At 46.3% G+C, this 20,047-nt stretch overlaps 1 protein-coding gene across 1 annotated transcript in view; it reads right to left on the bottom strand.

The window, feature by feature from the left end:
• Positions 1–2,831: 2,831 nt before the first annotated feature.
• Mmrn2 (multimerin 2) overlaps positions 2,832–20,047 on the bottom strand; it is a 22,602-nt gene continuing 5,386 nt past the window's right edge. Inside the window, exons 2-7 of the mRNA XM_031362122.1 lie at positions 10,605–10,733; positions 10,422–10,528; positions 10,263–10,343; positions 9,409–9,582; positions 7,507–9,300; positions 2,832–4,354 (exon numbers count right to left, since the gene is read on the bottom strand). Of these exons, the coding sequence (XP_031217982.1) occupies positions 3,972–4,354; positions 7,507–9,300; positions 9,409–9,582; positions 10,263–10,343; positions 10,422–10,528; positions 10,605–10,733 (2,668 nt within the window). The 3' untranslated portion in view covers positions 2,832–3,971. The remainder of the gene's footprint in view (positions 4,355–7,506; positions 9,301–9,408; positions 9,583–10,262; positions 10,344–10,421; positions 10,529–10,604; positions 10,734–20,047) is intronic.

Here is a 20,047-nt window from a genome sequence, read left to right as displayed (position 1 = left end):
GCTCCCCATAGCTTATTCAGCCTGCTTTTTAAATACCATCTAGGACCACATTCCCAGGGTTGACATTGCCCTCAGTGATCTGGGCCCACATACATCAATCATTAATCAAGACTATGCACCACAGATTGTCTCTTAGGCATTTTCTCAATTGAGAATCCCTCTTCACAAATGACTCGCTTGTGTCAAGCTAATGTAAAGCTTACTAGGACACCATGATCACTTGTTTCTGTAGAGTTGCCATTCTGTTTGTATGAGTACATTGTTGGGGTTGCTTTGGACCACACAGGACTTGTGTACCAGTGGTTACTAAGTGATTTTCTAAGGCCATCATTCATCTTCAGTTTCCATCAACAGTGTGTGAGAAAGTGCTTTCCTTATACAGCTTATAGACTTCTGGGTTCCATTAGGTCACTGTGTTTTGATGCTCAAATTTACCCATACTTGTCTACAAAGATCTCCTTGAGCTACTCATAAAGCCTCTTGACACATGCTCCTCATATTTTGAACATTTATTTGAAACATTGAGGTCTTGAGCCCCCAGCATGAGGTCAGCCATTTCTTCAAGGTTAGATGGGGTTTAGAATTAAGCCCTGAGTGGCAGTGTCTTAGTTAGGCTTCCCATTGCTGTGAAGAGACACCATGACCAAGACAACTCTTATAAAGAACATTTAATTGGGGCTGGCTTACAGGTTCTGAGTTTCAGTCCATTATCATCATGGTAGGAAGCATGGCAGCATCCAGGCAGGCATGGCGCTGGAGGAGCTAAGAGTTCTACATCTTGTTCTGAACACAAACAGAAAACTCAAACACAAACGGAAGACTCGCATCCTCAGGTAGCTAGGAGGAAGCTCTCTCAAAGTCCACTCCCACGTTGACGCACTTCTCCAGCAAGGCTACACCTGGTAATAGGTCTTTTTTTCTTTCTATCTTTTCAGAAACTCATGAAGCCATCCTGATGTGGTGCTCTTACATAGTTTTTCAGGAGCCACAAATGTTTTAAGCTGCCTGGGTCAGTCCCATGTCTACTTGGAGGGCACTGGGAATATCTTCACCTGACATCGTGTATCTTAATACAGATGAGATGCTATCAAAAGAATTTTGGAATTCTTAGTAATCTGGGCCTGAGGAGATGGCTCAGTTGGTTAACTGCCAGCCATGCCAGCATGAGGACCTAAAGTTGGCTCCCCAGTACCTATGTAAAAAGCAGGGTGCAATGTGTGTCTGTTATCCCAGCACTGGGGATAGGGACATAGAAGTAGATCTCAGTAGCCTGTTGGCCAGGTAGTCTAGTGAAACTAGTGCGCTCCAGATCTAGTAAGAGACTCTGCTTCAAAAAATAAGATGGGAAGTGACTGATTAAAATGCCCAGTGTCAACTTCTGGCTTTCATGAGCACCCACACACATGCATATACCCAGATGAACACATACATCACAGCCACCTATGCAAGTGTGTTTGTATTCACACATACATAACTTTTTTGTGTGTGTTTTGGTTTTGCTTTTTTTTTAAGATTTATTTATTTTTTATATGTAAGTACACTGTAGTTGTCTTCATTCATTCCAGAAGAGGGCATCAGATTTCATTATGGGTGGTTGTAAGCCACCATGTGGTTTTTGAGATTTGAACTCAGGACCTCCAGAAGAGCAGTCAGTGCTTCTAACTGCTAAGCCATCTCTCCAGCCCTACATACAACATTTACTGAACCGTCTGCAAAAAGGCATATGCGGCTTAAACTTGATGTTGAGGCTTTGTAAAACATAGTCAGGTGTGTTTTGTCACATAGAAAGCATCCTTGCTAAAAACCATTATTTCTCGTCACTCCAGATACTTCCAGAGTGCCTCATACAGTGGTGGTGGAAGACCTGACCCACTAGTGCTGCTTACTTACTGCCTTCCTGTGAGGGTTGGCAACATACCATGTTGTGACGGAACTGATTCACACTGTATTCTATGCTAGATATTATGAGTGGAAGTCTTTAATGATGAGACTACATTACATTACCCTAACATTCCCAACTCAATCCTCAGAAGGGACTGGCCAGTGACAGCAACATGGAGCACAAGAAGATAGCCAGGTCTGCCAGCAACAGGGTTGACCTGCCACACACAGGTCACCCCAGGCTTTGGTGTGGGATGGCCCAACCACACATACCCTGGTCCAGAAATAGTCTTAACAGGAAGAGCTCTACTAAGATGAGCAAGATTCAGAGATGTGGTCAAGATCAGGGCGGTCCAGAGCACTGGATGAGAGCTGTTACTTAACCATCTCGCTACAGCTAGAGTGGAGCTTAACAGAATTGCTCATCATCACCCATCAGTGATAGAGCCTTCTGGCTTACTGTCCATCTAACACTGATACCTCAACACACTGCACAAAGCTTTATAAATAAATTCTGAAGGTTAATTATTTGAATTAAGGACCCTAGCAAGCAATGAGAATTGCTAGCAACCCACTACCCAGTCAAATCCCATTGAAGGTAGAAAAGAGGATATTCAACCAACCAACACTTGAGCACTACCAAAGCCTACTTTATTTCCGGATGGCAGTGTGGCTGCTTTCTTGAGCTGATTGTAGGGTCTAGAGACTTACTTGTAAACCACGTGTATATGTTGCCAGAAGAAATGCCCTTCTGTGCTGTCCTGTCCAGGGACTGTGTCACTGCCTGGCAAGAAGGCCCCTAGATAGTCTATGTAGAATGAACTGAATATTCGTAGTTGAAGTCAAGTACACCTGGAGTGAGGAGTCACTTTTCCTCTATTCTCATTCTGTCCCATTTCCCTGAGTGCTTCACCAAATGTTTCTCCTTCCAACAGTAAACAAGGCAGCGCTTTGGAGAGTATCACTTTATTCCAAAGTTGATCACTACCCGTAGGGTTTAATTTCCCTCCTTCCCTTCCTTAGAGATGCTGGGAGTGGGGGTGGAGTGGGCACAGTCTTTATAGATGCATAAAAAGGGTGAAGGCCACACACAATGTTGTCCCTGTTTGACATGTTGGCCTTTACAGAGTGAAGCAGGGAGAAAGAGGCGTGATATTAAAATTAAATAAACAGATAAAGGGTGGCTGAGGGTAAACATCTTTTGTTGTTTTGAGACAGGGTCTCCCATATCCCAGGCTAGCCTTGAACTTGTTATGAAGCTGAGGATAGCTCTGAACTTCTGATCTTCATGCTTGCTCCATATACCCATAGCTAATTCAACCAGGTGTTAGCTCCCTTCTGAAACTAGAAAGACTGGTTTGTTTGTTTGTTTTGTTTTTAAAGATTTATTTACTTTATGTGAGTACACTGTTGCTGTCTTCAGACACACCAGAAGAGGGCATCTGATCTCATTACAGAAGGTTGTGAGCCATCATGTGGTTGCTGGGAATTGAACTCAGGACCTCTGGAAGAGCAGTCTTAACCGCTTGGGAAGAGCTCTTAACCTGCTGAGCCATCTCTCCAGCCCCAAAAAACTGTTTTTGATTAGTTTTTCTGTAGTAATTGGAGACTTGTTTCCAGTTGCAGGAGGAAAAATGAAGATTTTTTTTTTTCTTCAAGTTTTTTAAGACATTGGAAAGAGAATCTGGTACATTTTTGCATGTCAAAACTGTAAACATTCCTTCTGAGAAACAATGACTTTCTAACACAGGAAAGAGGAAACAGAAAAAGGCTTAAGTGTATAGGAGTTTCCAACCACAGGAGAAATTGAGGGAGTGTCTCAGAGCCCAGCCAAGCCGTGCCACTGGGGAAGCCATGGGAAGCCCAGCTCCCACTCCAGGCACGGGCCCAGTCTAGGGAGCAGCATTCTGGTCTCCCCAACCTGTGTGTCCAGAAGAAGGTACATGCTGCTTACCACAGGGGCTTTGCAGAAGGTGTCCAGGGAAGTGCTAGGCCACTAGATGTTCTCCAGCCATTGCTGGCCAGAGGCTCAGTCTAAGAGCAGCAGGCAAACCTACCATGTCTAATACAAGCTGAGCTGAGCCCAGGGTTCAGGTCTTGAACATTAAGAAGCCCCCAAATGCAGTGCCTGGTTGGCTCCCCTTTGTGACTGTCCCTTGGATTAACTCAAACCACACTCTCTCACCCTTTTGCAGCTCTGCCATAGCAAAAGTAGTGGCTGTGCTCCCACCCCTCTGTTCCGTACTGTAGACTGGAACCCGGTGATGACCTTCAAATACCAGCTGCCCCATTCCTGGGCCTGGGCCAAATGTAATGCTCACTGCAAACAAGTAAACGCCACGTTTGGGAGCTCTGAAGTAGCCATGTTCGGGAAAGTAGCTGCTGCCCACATTGATGGATGTGGTGTTGAACTTCACCATCTGCAGAGCAGTGGCCACTTCTGAAGAACTGGCATAGAAAGCCACAGGGGAGCCTGAGGTGGAGGAAATACTCAGTTATCCATTCACTTGCAAACTCTCCCTTCTTCACCTTAATTGCATGAGAAGCAGGATACTATTTCTAGATACTGTCACATCCCAAAGGTGTTTGTCTTAGACTGTCGGTGTGATTTCAGAGAGTGAGACAGGAAGGGAAATACAGAGCTGCTGGCTGACTGGCAAATGGATTTTCTCCTTTGATCCTCAACAAAGCCCCTTTTCCTTTGATCCTCTCAACTCTAGCAATAAGTGTCTCTGACTACCCAAGCGTTGGTGGGCTGTGCTGGAAACCTGGATATCCAACTCCTAGATGTCTGCTACCTGCCAAGGATTGCTCCTTCCACATCAGTGCTAGGGGTGGAACGCAGGGCTAGACATGTGTCCTCCACTAAGTCATATCCCCAGCGCCTACCTGCTAGGAATCTTGAGACAGCTGGTGGGAAAGAGAATAGTACCTATCCTCAGAATAATGTTAGTACTGGGAAATAACTGGGAATGGGAATGGCGGTTTTGACCAGATGTGGGCACAAGACCATAAAGAAGAAGGACTGAAAAAACTCTTGAAGCCAGACACAATAGCTCATGCTTGTAATTCTAACTAAGGAGACAGAGGCAGTAAAATCTTGCTTTTGAAGTGAATCTGAGCTGCACAGTGAATAAAGCCTTTTCTGAGCAAGGGGGAGGCTTAAATTTAAAATTTTAATTATTTATAGAAAAATCTAAATTTTTCTAATTACTATTTTATGTGTATGGACATTTTGCCTGCATGTATGTCTGTGTACCACATTCATGGGTAGTGCCCGCCCACAGATACCAGAAAGGGTCACCAGATCCCCTGGAACTGAATTTGTAGATGGTTGTGATCTGCCATGTGAATGCTAAGAACTAATCCCAGGTCCTCTGGAAGAGCAGCCAGTGCCCCTAACTGCTAATCCATCTCTCCAGCTCTGGTTAGTCATGTTAATATAGTTTCCAAAGTGTTGCACAGAGCCCTGGCATTTCATATGGGCGAACTGGAGCTTATAAAGGGAAAGTTTGCTGATCCTGACCACACAAGCAAATCTTGACACTTGATGTGGAGTGCTCGTCTAGCCTTCCTCTCACTTGCAGAAGCTCTTCTTCCAACACTAGGAGCACAGTCCTGCTGAAACCAGAGGCAGAGAAACACCTTCCCTCCAACGATGAGGAAGGGCATGAGCTGCTATATCTATTTAGGAAGGGGGCGGGAATGGGGGTGGGGGGACGACTGACAGCTAGGGCAGGGGCCAGAAGAGTGGACCTTACTGGAGTCCAGAAAACAAGGCCAACCCTAGGAGGATCCTCTTGGTAGTTCCTTCATCATTTCACGCGCGCGTGAAATGTTGCGTGTCTTGTGTGTACCTGTGTGTACACATGTATGTGCTACCCGCACTTCTCAGGAAAAATGGAACCAAGGTCTTAGAGAAGTCTGCAAAGCAATTAGTAACTTAAGTGCATTTTTTTGCCTCCACATCCAGATACAGCCTCGGGAATAACAAAATGTTGCTTCTCTCTGTATCTGGCAGATTTAGTAAGAATTGTCTGAGTAACTTCTGTTATTGCCCCTGTAAAAACTGAGGTCTGGTGCTTCAGTCCCAGAAGCACCCAGCAGATGGAGCTCTTGCCTTGGTGAAACGGAGGCTGCTCTACAGCACCCTCTGTTGGTGATTCATGTTCTTTCGGCCTGCCTGCATATGGGAGTCCACTGCCCTAGGGGAAGGAAGACTATGGGCTTCAGAAGATAAAAGAGCTGTGTAAACTAAGGGTGCATTTCTCTGCAGGGCTCAAAGTCAAGCTAAGCTCTGTGACCTTCTTACAAGAAAAGAGTTTTTAAAGGGGAAAATATTTTCGAAAGTAAAGAATTATTGCAGGCTGGAGAAATGGCTCGGCAGCTAGGAGCACTGACTGCTCTTCCAGAGGTCTTGAGTTCAATTCCCAGCAACCACACGGTGACTCACAACTATCTGTAATGAGATCTGATGCCCTCTTCTGGTGTGTCTGGAAACAGCTACAGTGTACTCACATACATAAAATAAATAAATAAATAAATGTTTTTTAAAAAAAGAAGAAGAAAGAAAGAAAGAAAAAGGGTCTGGAGAGATGGCTCAGTGGTTAAGAGCACTGACTGCTCTTCCAAAGGTCCTGAGTTCAAATCCCAGCAAGCACATGGTGGCTCACAACCATCTGTAACGAGATGATGCCCTCTTCTGGAGTGTCTGAAGACAGCTACAGTGTACCTACTTATAATAAATAAATAAATCTTTAAAAATAAATAAGAAAATAGAAAGAAGGAAAGAAATATTGCAGGAGTAAACAGACGCCAAATCTTATAGGCAAATGGTGAAAGGCGTGACGGGGTTTGCATGATGGGGTTTGCACCACTCGCAAGAAGAAAAGAGATGCAGGAGTTAGTGTAAGGACATGCAGCTCTCTGGAAATGCTAGGGGAGGTGGGGGAGCTGCTTGGGTTCCTGCATGTTAAGCCTGTGCAAGGGGGTTGTGGGGGGAGTGAGGCTGTCGGATTTTACAACTCTTATGTGTAGGTTGGGGTCCTCCAGGATCCGCCTCCCGGGGGCTTGCTGCCGCTGAGAGGCAGCATCTCTCTGCTGCTCACTGGTTGGGTTAGGTTATTTCTAGGGCTTGAGACTCAGGTAAAATATGATGATAATGAATGCATGATTGAGTAGCTAAGGCTAAGTCATGGTAAAGCCCAGGAAATGTCCAGAAGAGCACGGCCACTGCCAACTGCACTTACCAAGAGGACTCCTTCCTTTAGCAAGAAGGCCTTTCCCCTGTGGGGTGCTGCCATGGCACTTGACCCCCCTGCTCCAATCCTCTGTCCCTAGAGTGCAGGGCAAGCTGATTGGGATTTGGGTGAGTGGAAAGTTGAGACATTCCACTCTGCTCCACAGCTAGGGCCTCGGCCAACTCCTGGGCTCTGGAATTACGACTGATTCTTGGGATTTATACTTCCCTGTATTCCAGGTAGCATAGGAGGCCCATAGCCCTGAAGGTAGTAGTGGTGACCAATGATCCTGTGCCCACTCTCCAGTAGGAGAAAGGAGCATCTGAGTTGGCAGATTGCCCTGTCCTAGATTCATAGAGTCAGTCTTCAGGGCCCAAGCACTCACCTGCCTCCCAGAGCTCCAGACCTTTGGCTTGTGCATCTGCAGACATCACCACTTGCTTCTTATCCCTCTTCCGGGATTCTCCTGGGCCTTTCTGTTGCTTCTTATCTTTCTTACTCAACATGGCCTGCAGCTTACCCAGGTCTAGGCTGACGTTGCTTGCCACCAGCCCTTGAAAGTTCTGGAAGAGGCCGTGGAAGAGCTGCTGGTGCTGTCTCAGGCTGTGCTGGGTGTCAAAGAGCATGCGGTGTAGATCTTCAAGGGAGCCATTGAGGGAGGCAGCCCAGGAGGCCTCACAGCACTGTCCAATCTGCTTGACATCAGAACTCAGGCGCTGAATCTCCTGCTCCAGGTCTGCCAAAGCCATGGCTTCCTCATCTCTCCCAGAGTCGTGGCTAGGCTCAAGTCCCTCTGCCAACTGTGGGTGCTGCTCCACAAAGCCACCTGCGGCCTTCTCCAATGCTTCCACCCGAGTGGCCAAATCCTCCCAACCAACTGCCTGTTCCTGCAGCCCGCTGGCAGCGTCCTGCAGGGCCAGGCGGATCTGCTCATAATTCAGCGGCAGAGGGTGAGGGGCCTCCTCCGACATCTCGTCTATCATCTCCTCCCCGAATAGTGCAGCCAGCACGGCCTGATGTCGCAAAGCATCCTCCAGCAGGGCTGTGAAGGAGCTATGCAGTAGGCGTATCTCTTTTCTGGTCCCATTCGCTGCAGTCTTCAGCGCTTCCACAGCGTGGTCCAGAGCCCGCAGCTGGCTCCGCATTCGTGCCCTCTCAGCTCGGGCCCGTTCACCCTCTCCTCTGTAGGCGTCCATCGCTGAAGACATGGCATCTACAGTGCTTTGCAGGGCTTGCAAAGAAGAACCGTCTAGCTGGTGCTGTTCGTCCAGGCTCACTTGGGTCTCTTCTAGGGTGTGCATGGCATCCCCGTGGCCCTCCTGGACGATGTCCATGTCAGAGTAGACCCTTTGACAGTTGCAGTCTTTGACATACTTGATGAGGTCTGCATGACCCGCCTGCAGATGCTGCAGAGTGAGGTTGAGTTCCAATAGTTGCCGCTCCATCTCCTCTTTGTTCTCCTCCATGATCAGGGATTTTTCCATTAAGATCACCCGTAGCTCTCGAAGCCCGGTGTGGTTCACCAGCAGCTCCTCCACCTGCCTCTCTACCTTGCTGATCTGGTCGAAGGTATCATCAGATTCAGAATAGAGCTCCTTGATCTCATCTGCATGCTGCTTCAGGACACTGTCCATGTTCTTGAGGGTGCCCTGCAACTCCTCCTCTCTCTGGTTAGTGACCATGTGCAGAGCAGAGAGGTTTCTCTGCAGCTGCCCTAGTCTGGCCTGTAGGCTCTCTGGCTCTGGCCTTGCTGCCGCTGCTGCAGATGCCACCATCAGGCTGCCATTAGTCCCTGGAAGTTCCTGAGCTTTAACAAGCTGCTTTAACTTGGTGCTCACCTCAGCCTGGACCTCAGAGAGGGCATGATGCACCGAACGGCGCTGGGCATGCAGCTGGTCCTCCACATCCTGCCACAGTTGGCCCAGTCTCTGGCTATTCTGCTGGACCTTGGCCTCAAACTTGGCACCAAGCTCTTGGAAGTCAGCCCTAGCCACAGTGCCCTCCTGGATCATCTTGATGGCCTGGTGATTGGCCTCCACATCAAGAGACAAGTTTCTGATGGCCTGGGAGAGGCTGTGCAAGCTGTCGTTGAAGCTCTTCCAGATGGGACTGAAGTGTGCTTTCAGGAATGCATCGATATGGGGCTGCAGCAGATGCTTTGATGTCCTGCCAGGAAATTCTGCAACAGATACCATGTTCACACAAGCCTGCTGCAGCAGACACCCCTCCCCAGGCTAGGAGAGTTAGGGCCTCTGAAGTCTAGGCCTTATTGGGGACCACTACTCACCGAATTCTGTTAGATTGGCTTCTGTCGTCTCATCTGTGAGGTTGCTGGATGGGGCCTCCCAAGGGCCTGGGAAGCCATCTTCTACCGACTGGGCATCATTCTGGAGATTTTGAAGCAGGTGTTCCTGTTGTTCCTGTGGCACCTTAATCTCATTAAACTCTGTGACAGGGTGACCTGAAAACACATTGGATGAAAGTGTTAAAGGCCAACTCACAAGGCCTGGGCCTATAATGAGGTCAGGAAAAAACTTGGGACTCAGAATAAGGAAAGTATGTTGGCCCCTCCTGAACCAGAACCTTCTACGACGGGCAAATACAGATCTCTGAGCTATCGCTTTTCCTCCCATACTCCTAGCAGACATGACTAATCAATCACCTCGTTTCTTTCCTTAGCCACGATTTCAGTCCTGACAGCTCTAACCAATAGATCACATAATAAAATCCATTCCCTAACCTACCCTTAAAATCATTTCATAAAGGGTAACTCCTTTGTGTTGACAGAGACCAGCGGCAAAATGACTTCTAAGGCCCCAGTGGGTGTTTTATTTTGGCCTGCGGGGTGGGGGGCATTACAAGAGAATGGAAAAGCTTCCTCCAGGCCTGAGAACTTGTAAGGGTCAAGGAGCAAGAAAGTCACCTGGCAAAGTCAGCTCTCCAAGAAAAACAGGGTCAGTAAAAGGGACAGGTATCAGCCCCAGGCAGTAGGCTAAGGGCCCTGGGAATAGGGCTGCAGAGGGCAGGGCCACAAGGAAACCCATGCTGATTGTAAGGGCAACATTTTCCAGAGATGGTATAGCCCATCAGAGAAGGAAGAACTAAGCACATGAACTCTGTCCTTCCAGAAAGGCAACATACCAAGTTCAAAGCCATCCAGTGAGTCCCAAGTCTCCTGGAGTTTGCCACTTGGCTCTGTGGGCTCAGGGTTTGCTGTGGGATCTGCAGAAGGAAGCATGGTGTGGTAAGCCCAGAAGTCATAGTTTCTGGATTCAGGGGTTAAGCCTTGGGGAGCCTTACTGTGGTCCTGGCAGTCTGGTCCCTGGAACCCTGGGCAGCACCTCCAATCCATAGAGATCAGCACCTTCTGCTGGACCTGGTACACTGGCTTCTGGGCCACTCGATACCTGAGGAAGAAGGCAGGAGCTCAGCACCTCTGGAAGGCCCACTGGACTTGGAAAATGGCCTGTCCACACTACTCACATGACTTTGACTCTCTGGCAGTCAGCAGCGCCCTGTGGACACGGCTGTGGTGAATGGACCAGGAATTTCTCTGTTTTGCAAGCAGCTACAAAGGTGACCAGCCTGGATTTCTGGTAGGGACACCAGTTCCTGGAAAAGAAGCCATAGTAGAAGATTGCTGAGCCTCGCCTGGTCCTTCTCAGAGGTCTAGGGATACCTTACCTTGTCTCCTGCTCTGCCCAGCTCTGAGATTCTTGAAACCATTAAATGCCAGAGAAGGCAGCTCTTGTCTTAATTCCTAAAGCTCTACAAAGCCACTCAAAAAAGCCCTGACCCATTGTCTTCCCAAAGCCTCTTCAGGGCCAGTGGAAGAATGCCACAGCTCCCTGCAAGCAGGGGGGCTTCTCACTGGTCCCTTGACAACAGGGGGGCATAACGGTGCAGCTGGGGCTTGGGGAGCCTTAGGTCTGAATCTGTGTTTTGTGGCTGTGGGACCTTGAGTGATCACTTAAGGAGTTCTTATTTCCCCATCTACAGTTGCTGATGCCCGTGTCTAAGTGGGTGGAGTACTGAGTACTCCGATAGCATGTTGTGCCCTATCCTGGCAGCTGCCCAATTCTACTCCCATCTTTTCTCACCAGAATATGCCTATGGCTGCTACTCCCTGGATCTGCCTCCTGGGCAGTTGGCTTTCCAGCAGTTTTGAGAGAAAGAAGATGGCTGGGTGGAAGAACCTCTTCTCTGGGAAAGGCCGCTACTTAGTGGTCCTGCAGAGCACACTAGGTGTGCCCAACACTTCCAAGGCAGCCTCTCCGCTTTTACCCCTTGCCAGTATACACTGTAGCCTCTGGGATGGGAAACATGCTCACTGGGCTGGGCGCCGGCTACCTGGATTCAATGCAAGGCTCAAAGCATCCAGAGATGTAAGTGGCAATTCAGCACCTCTTGGGTACCAGTTACCGGATTCAAGCTCAGCACTTGCTGTGGTGCGCCATGGTGATGCAACCTTTTCCTTAAGGGTCCCAAGGAGAACAGGCAATCTCAGAAGAAGGGATGTGGCTAAGACCTATAAAAGGTTTGATTATGTGTATAAAGAGCAAGTCAGACAGGGAGCTGGGAGTTTGGACAGGGCTGTGGAAGTTGAAAGAGACTGCAGATGGAGCCAAGGGAACTGGAAGCTGTGCTCGAGAGACATGGGTAACAGAGGAAGAACCAGGTCATTTCTTGAGATCATGGGGAAAGCAGAGAGAGGTTTCAAACATGGAAAAAATATCACAGAGGCATTCTGGTCCCAGGCTCCAGAAACAATAAGAGTTAATAAGATGTGGATGGTCTAGGGTAGAGGTTTTAGGGTCTAGAAGAGAAATTTGTGGGGGGACATAGAGGAAGTGGCCATGTCTGTAGGCATCAGAGAGCAAGGCTCAGGGGCTTTTCTGATTGGGTGGCTTGTTGGAATTGGAATTTCATTTCTAAAGCTGCTCTTTGCCCTGGGGCCATTAGGCACCATTAAAGATACTGTTGGGAGGGGTGGAAGGACAGACTTAATGATCATTGTGTGACCACATCCATTGTGATCCTGAGACACACCCCCTCCTGCCCACACTCACTCAGTCCCACCCTACCCCATCAGGCTCCTAGAAGCCTGACAAGCCTGCCTTTACCTTCTGGGGAGCAGGAAAACTACCTGGTCCCAGCAAATGAGACCTGAAGATGCTGACATCACTCACGGGAGCCTCCTACATCAAAACAGCTCAGAAAGGTACAGCAAGACCTCTGAGGCTGACCCCTGAGAAAAATCTGTTACGAACCAAAGAAATTGGACCAAGATGCAGCTTGGAGAAACAGAACAGATCAACAGGAGGTCGAAACCGACAATGGGAGCAGACCACAACTGTCCATGAAGAATGAATACCAGCTCCAAATTGTCACTAGTGTTTCCAGGGATGTAAGAGAAGTTGCTACACGGAAGACACAGACAGGGAGTACGTGAGGGGTTGGAGGAAATGTAAGGGTTAGCAGGGTATTCCAGAGAACAAAGAGAACTCTTGAAAATGAAAGGCCTACATCAGAAATGGAAAAAGAAAAAAAAAATAAAAAGCAGAAAAACAAAACCAAACCAGGCTGGGGACATAGTGTAGCTGGCAGAGTGCTTGCCTAGCAGACAGGAAAGACTGGAGACGTTCCCAGCACAAATAAAAACAGCTTGGTGGCTCAGGCCTGTCATCCCAGCAGTTTAAGTGGCGGAAGCAGGAGGATCAGGGGGCCAACATCAACATCACCTATACAATCAGTTTTAGGCTAGCCTGGGCTATATGAGATCCTGTTTCCAAAAATACATACATACATAAATACACACACACACACACACACACACAATGACACACAATGAGATTCTACTTCCGAAACAAAATAAATAAGCCAAAAAGGTGGCTCAGCAGTTAACAGCACTTGCTGCTCTGGCAGAGGACTCTGGTTCCATTCCTAGCACCTACATGGAGGCTCACAAACACCTCTAACTCCAGTTCCTCTGATGCCCATGAGCACTCAGCATCCATTTGGTGCACAGAGGTACATGCAGACAAAACACTCATACATATAAATAAATAACAAAAGCAAACAAACAGCAAGAAGACAGGGAAAGCGAGTGGATTTGGAACATGAGAAGAAAGAGCAGCAGTCCCAGTCCCAACATCTAAATGACAGGGATGACGGAACAAAGGGAAAAGCCTGATGACATTGTGTGTGCGTGTGCATGTGTGTGCTGTATGCATGTGTGCTTATGTGCCTGTGTGTACATGTGCACGTGTATGTGCTTACGTGTGTGTGTGTGTGTGTGTGTAATGACAAGGATAACAGAGCAAAAGAAGTCTGATGAGATTTTGCGTGTGTGCATGTTGTTTGAGTGTGTTCCAGAGATGAAAGACTTAAGTTTTCAGATTCAAAAGGCCCAGCAAGTACCAGCAATAAGATAGAAATAAACTCACATAAAAGCTCAGCATTGTAAAAATTTTAAAATGTTATAAAGAAAACCACCACACATATACTGAGAGAGAGAGAAAGAGAGACAGAGACAGAGTCCTTGAGTCTCAATATCCCTGGGAAAAGAAGAAACAGTGAAAATTACATTAAAAATATTGGCAGAAAGTCAGGCTGTGGTGGTATACATCTTTAATCCCAGCTCTAGGGAGACAGAAGCAGACAGATCTCTGTGACTTTAAGGCCATCCTGGTCTACAAAGAGAGTTCCAGGACAGCCAGGGCTACACAGAGAAACCATGTCTTGAAAACCCAAATACATATGCACATACACATATACATCATATACATATATGCAGAAAATAATTGCTAACCTAGAATTCTATGTACACATTTTCTGTCAGTCAACAGAAGGATACAGAATAGACATGTTTTCAAACAAAGCAACTTTCAAACGGGTCATCAACTTAGCATGGCAAGGTGGAAGGGTTGCTTGACCTCAGAGTTCAAGGGCAGCCTGAGCCACAGTTTGAGACCTCATCTCAAGACCAACCAAACAACCAAATCAATCAGTCTATCAGACAGATGAGATGTCTGGCCTGTTTCTCCGTGTCCTGTTTAGCAGGAGATTACATATAAGATGATTCAAACCCTTGCCTGTGCATCAGAAACCATCTGTGGCTTTTTAAAGGCAAAAGCCCCTTGTGGGTTGAAGGTACATTTTGATGGTAGAGCATGCGCTGAGCATGTCAGAGATTCAATCCTGAGCATCAAGAAAAGAACTCTGTAAGCCCAACCCCAGATCAGTGTCAGGAGACCCCAAGTCTGGGTCGGTGTGTTAGCATTCTACAAGTCTCTGGGCCACTCCAAGGCACAGCCTAGAATTGAGTGCCTCTGAGACACAGGAAATCCACCAATGCCTGACAACAAATCAGCCAGTTGTGATGGAGAAAACTTATACTCCCAGCACTTGGGAGTCTGAGACAGTAGAATTTTGAGTTCCAGGCTACCCTGAACTACATAGTGACTTCAAAGGCAGGCTTAGCTATATATCAAGATTCTGTCTCTTGAGAGATGGCTTGGTGGTTAGGAGAACTGGCTGCAAGGGAAATATTACTCCATTGCTGGTAAAAGTACAAACTTAAACAGCCACTATGAAAATCAATTTGACAATTCCTCAGAAAATTGGAAATTGATCAATCTCAAGACCTGAGATACTATTCTTGGGCATATACCCAAAGGACAATCCACCCTACCATAAGGACACTTGCTCAACCATGTTCACTGCTGCTATATTCATAATATCCAGAAACTGGAGACAACCTAGACGTCCTCCAACAGAAGAATAGATTAAAAATAGTGGTACATTTACACAATAGAGTATTACTTCAGCTGTTTTAAAAAATGGCATCATGAAATTTATAGGCAAATGGATGGGATTAGGAAAAAACCATCCTGAGTAAGGTAACCCAGATCCAGAAAGACAAACATGGTACATACTCACTTATATGTGGACATTAGTTGTTAAATAAAGGATAATCATGCTATAATCCACAGACCCAGGGAGGCTAAGTAACAAGGAGGGGTAAAAGGGGAATGAATGGATCTCCCTGGAAGGGGAAACAGTAGATTTTACAGGTAGACTGGGGCAGGTGGGGATGGTGGAGGGGGAAGAGTACTGGGAGACATAACTGGAATTGAGGGGGAGTGTTTGAGGATGTGTGGATCTGGCAACTCCCTGGGATCTACAAGAGTGAACCTAACAAAGACTGTTAGTAATGGGGGAGGTGGGCCCTGAACAAACCATCTTTACAACCAGCCACGGTTCCCAGAAATGGGACTGGGACATCAAGCTAGCCACAAAACCTTCCACCTACAATCTGTCCTGCCTCGAATGTGTGCTGGGTAAGGGTGGAGCAGAACTTATGGGAGTAGCCAACCAATGGCTGGTCCAACTTGAGGACCCCACAGGGAAAGGAAACCCATACCTGACATTGCCTGGATGGCCATAGAGGCTGGATAGCCCAGAGATCTAGGAAAGAACCAAACATGACTGGGAAAAAAAGTCAATGAAATGATTCCTAATGATCTTCTGCTACACTCAGATCAAGTGTCTAGCCCTAGTGTCATCAGAAAGCCTTCATCCAGCAACTAATGCAAAGACCCACAGACAAACCCTAGGCAGAGCCAAGGAAGGACCACGGAAGAGCAGGAGAAGGACACCAAGTGAATACAGCCCACAGAATTAACTAAGCAGGGATCATAGGGGGCTCATAGAGACTGAGGCCACAATCATGGGCCCTGTATGGGTCTGACCTAGGTCTTCTGCATATATGTTATGGTTGTGGGTTGAAAACCCTGTCTTGAAAACCCAGATATAGGGCTGGTGAGATGGCTCAGAGGGTAAGCGCACTGACTGCTCTTCCAAAGGTCCTGAGTTCAAATCCCAGCAACCACATGGTGGTTCACAACCATCTGTAATGAGATCTGACACCCTCTTCTGGTGGGTGTCTGAAGACAGCTACAGTGTACCTACATATAATAAATAAATAAATAAATAAATAAATAAATAATAAAAAAAGAAACCCCAATGTATATACATATACACATACACATATATATCATATACATATATGCAGAAAATAATTGCTAATCTAGAATTCTATGTACATATTAGGATCTGTGTGACAAGTTCCACAGACTGAGGTGATTGACCTCAAAAGGGGGAGGCCTCCTAGAACCGGTTGTGGAACTCTTCGCTTGAGAAAAATTATTGAGCCGTAGTTCCCATGGCAATCTATCTGTTTTGTTTTCTCTTACTCCTTTTCTTACTTACATGTTCCCGGTAGCATAGGCCAGGATCTTAAGCAAGAATAATGGGTAAGAAACCATCCCTTAAGATGGGGTCACTAACGTGACCTTATCTCTGGGAAAACCAATACTTTACTTTTTAAATCATTTACAAAACTATTATGATAGATAAAAACTTTCCCAACAATAAAGTTTCATATGACTACACGTGTGTCATTGGAGGTAGGTTTTGGTATATGGCAAAGAAAGCCTTAGTTAGAAAGAATTAAAATGTTTTAAATTTATGCGTTGAAGATTTATAAAAAATCAGGCATTAGATGTTAGATAATAAATTGACCATATGGGGCTGGAGAGTTAGCACAGCGGTTAAGAGCACTGACCAAAAAGATTTATTAACCTGTTCTTGGAAATATGCCACTAGCCTTGGACAACTGCCCCACTGAATAGATCCTTTTAGAATTGTTATATTTTGATGATTTATATTAATAACGATGTTACCTGTTCTGTTTGAATACAAGGTTTCAGAGTTGTAATGCTTGGGTGATTTTTGTGCTTTACTATGCCAAATGGTTTTTGTTGGTATTTGTGATTGTTTTGCTGGATACAGTTTCTAAGAGTTGTAATGTTTGTTTTTTTAATGTATAAAATCCCCTGCTTGAGAGCTGCAAAATATACTCAGATTCAAACTGCTTCTGTGTTTGTTTCTGTTTGTCACCATCGAATCCTTGCCCACCTAGCTCTGAGGACCCTTATTCCAGGGACCACCATACCCAACTGGGGTGATCCGTGGCGATTGTGTAGCTTGGTGTTCTTGTGGGACTCCCAGTTGTGGGAATGGAGGGTTCTCTCACTATGGGGACCCTTTTCCTCCTACTGGGTTGCCTATTCCAGTCTTGATAACAGGGTTTGTGCCTAGTCTTATTGTAACTTGCTATGCCATGTTTGGTTGATATCCCTTGGAGGCCCACTCTTGATTTAAAGGGAAATGAGAAGTGAATCTAGGGGAGAGGCAAGGTGGGAGGGCTGGGAAGAGTGGGAGGGAGGGAGGAAGGGAGGGAGGGAGAGAGGGAGGGAGGGGAAAATTCAGTTAGGATGTAATGCATGAAAAATGGATGAATGAATGAATGAATGAATGAATGAATGAATGAATAAATAAGGGGCTGGAGAGATGGCTCAGTGGTTAAGAGCACTGACTGCTCTTCCAAAGGTCCTAAGTTCAAGTCCCAGCAACCACATGGTGGCTCACAACCATCCATAATGAGATCTGACACCCTCTTCTGGGCTGTCTGAAGACAGCTACAGTGTACTTACATATAATAAATCTTTTAAAATAATAAATAAATAAACAAATAAATAAATAGAAGTGGCTGCTCTGCTAGAGGGTCTGGATTCAATTCCCCACATCCACATGGCATCTCACAACCATCTGTACCTCCAGTTCCCTTTCTGCTGGCCTCTGCAGACTTGTACAAGGCACACATACCATACACAGATATATATGCAGACACAAGCCTCAGGGCAATGGTGGTCAATGCAGTAGTCCAGAGGGTAGCCTGCAGGGCAGCTCTGGGAGTGTCTTCAGCAAGAACACATGGTTGGTTGAGCAGCAGATGAGTGGACAAATGGTTTGAGCTTTTAAACAGCGGCAAAACAAGAAAGCCAAGCAGAGAAAAATATTTAAAAAAAAAAAAAAAGACAATGTTTTACTCTAGAGAAAGCTAAATGCATGCAGAGGAAAAAATGATTCATAGTTTATTTCAAGACTCACATCAAGTAGTGCAGTCACAGTCACATGGCTAGAAATATCCTGGAGGAAAAAAAAAAAAAAGCCAGGCAGTGGTGGTGCACGCCTTTAATCCCAGCACTTGGGAGGCAGAGGCAGGCAGATTGATTTCTGAGTTCGAGACCAGCCTGGTCTACAGAGTGAGTTCCAGGACAGCAGAGAAACCCTGTCTCTAAAAACCAAAACAAAAAATTGGCCTGTGGCTAATTCTGTAAGAGATACCAGACTACTATGGGTAGCGTTATCCCTAGGCAGGTGGGCATAGGCTGTGTAAGAAAGGCAGCTGAGCAAGCCAGAAGGTAAGCAGTGTCCTCCAAGGTCTCTGCTTTAGCTCCTGCCTTAGCTTCCCTCTCATCTTCTCACTGGGAAGGCATGTGGATTCTATAACAGATGGGCTGTAACCTGTAAGCCGAACAAGCCTTTTCTTACTGCACCCAAATTGTTTTTGATTAGCATATTATCACAGAGAGGTAAACTAAAGCAAGCGGTCAGCAGGCTCTCTCTCTAAAAAAGACAAATGGTCAATATTTCACACAAGACTAACTGCATGACCTGCCCAGGGCAGAAGGGAAATTGCAGCTCTTTGTTTAACAATTATTAAAAATTGTAAAAACAACAACAACAAAACAAGGCTGGAGAGATGGCTCAGTTAAGAGCACTTCTAGAGGTCCTGAGTTCAATTCCCTGCAACCACATGGTGGCTCACAACCATCTGTAATGGGGATCTGATGCCCTCTTCTGGTGTGCCTGCAGACAGCAACAGTGTACTCAACAATTGTAAAACAAAACAAAACAAAATTGGTAACTGCAGGGATGGTCTCAAGTGTAAGCATTGCAGAGTCCTCGTAGGGCCTCAGAGCAGAGCCCTGTATGCAATGCTCAGGTCAGTGCCCTTGAAGCTGGCCCTGAGTCTAGGCTTTCCAGGTCAGAACCAACTCTGTCACAGCTACTCAAATCTGTCACTGTAATATAAAAACAGTCATTGAAGATACGCAAATAAACAAGTCCAGTTGTGCTCCAATAACATTTTGTTTTATGGGCCACTGCCTATTGTTTTCTGCCTGCTGCGTAGGAGTATGTGTATCTAAAAAAAAATTGAAATTTTAAATAAATAAATAAAATTGTGAGAGGCATGGTGATACATGCCTACGGTCCCAGTATCTGAGGAAGTGAAGGAGGAGGATTACAAGTTTCTGGGCATCCTGGGCTACACAGCAAGACCTGAAAAAGAAAGACCAAACCACCGGGCAGTGGTGGCACATGCCTTTAATCTTGGGAGACAGAGACAGACAGATTTCTGAGTTTGAGGCCAGTTAGGTCTAGAAAGTGAGTTCCAGAACAGCCAGGGCTATACAGAGAAACCTTACCTCAAAAAAAAGAGGGGGGGCCCTGGGGGCTAGATCTGTAAAGGACTTGCCACATAAGCATGTGACCTGAGCTAGGCTGCCAAGCATATATAAAAAGCCAGACACACTGGCGCATACCTGGAATCCAGCTCTGGGTAGGCAAAGAGGACATCTGGAGCTTGCTAGCCAACCAATCCCATCTAATTAGTGAGCATGAGCTTCAAGGAGAGACTCTTCAATAGGTTAGAAGAATTGAGGAAGACACTTGATGTGGACCTTAGGCTTCCATGTGCATGTATAATACATGTATGTGTACACAGCTATGCACACATACAAATACATGCATACACTCCCAAAGGAAGGACGGAGCTCAGTTAGTAGAGTGCTAGCATGCATGGAGTCTTGAGTTCAATACCAGCACCACATAAAATCAGGAATGGTGGCACAAGCCTCTAATTCCAACACTCAGGAGGTGGAGGCAGGGAGATCAGGATCAGAAGTTCAAGGTCACCCTCTGTTATATAGCAAATTCTAGGCTAGCACCTAGAT

This window comes from Mastomys coucha, unplaced genomic scaffold, assembly GCF_008632895.1.
Source record: "Mastomys coucha isolate ucsf_1 unplaced genomic scaffold, UCSF_Mcou_1 pScaffold9, whole genome shotgun sequence".
NCBI classification, from domain to species: domain Eukaryota; kingdom Metazoa; phylum Chordata; class Mammalia; order Rodentia; family Muridae; genus Mastomys; species Mastomys coucha.
This window is presented reverse-complemented; position numbering and strand designations above follow the sequence as displayed.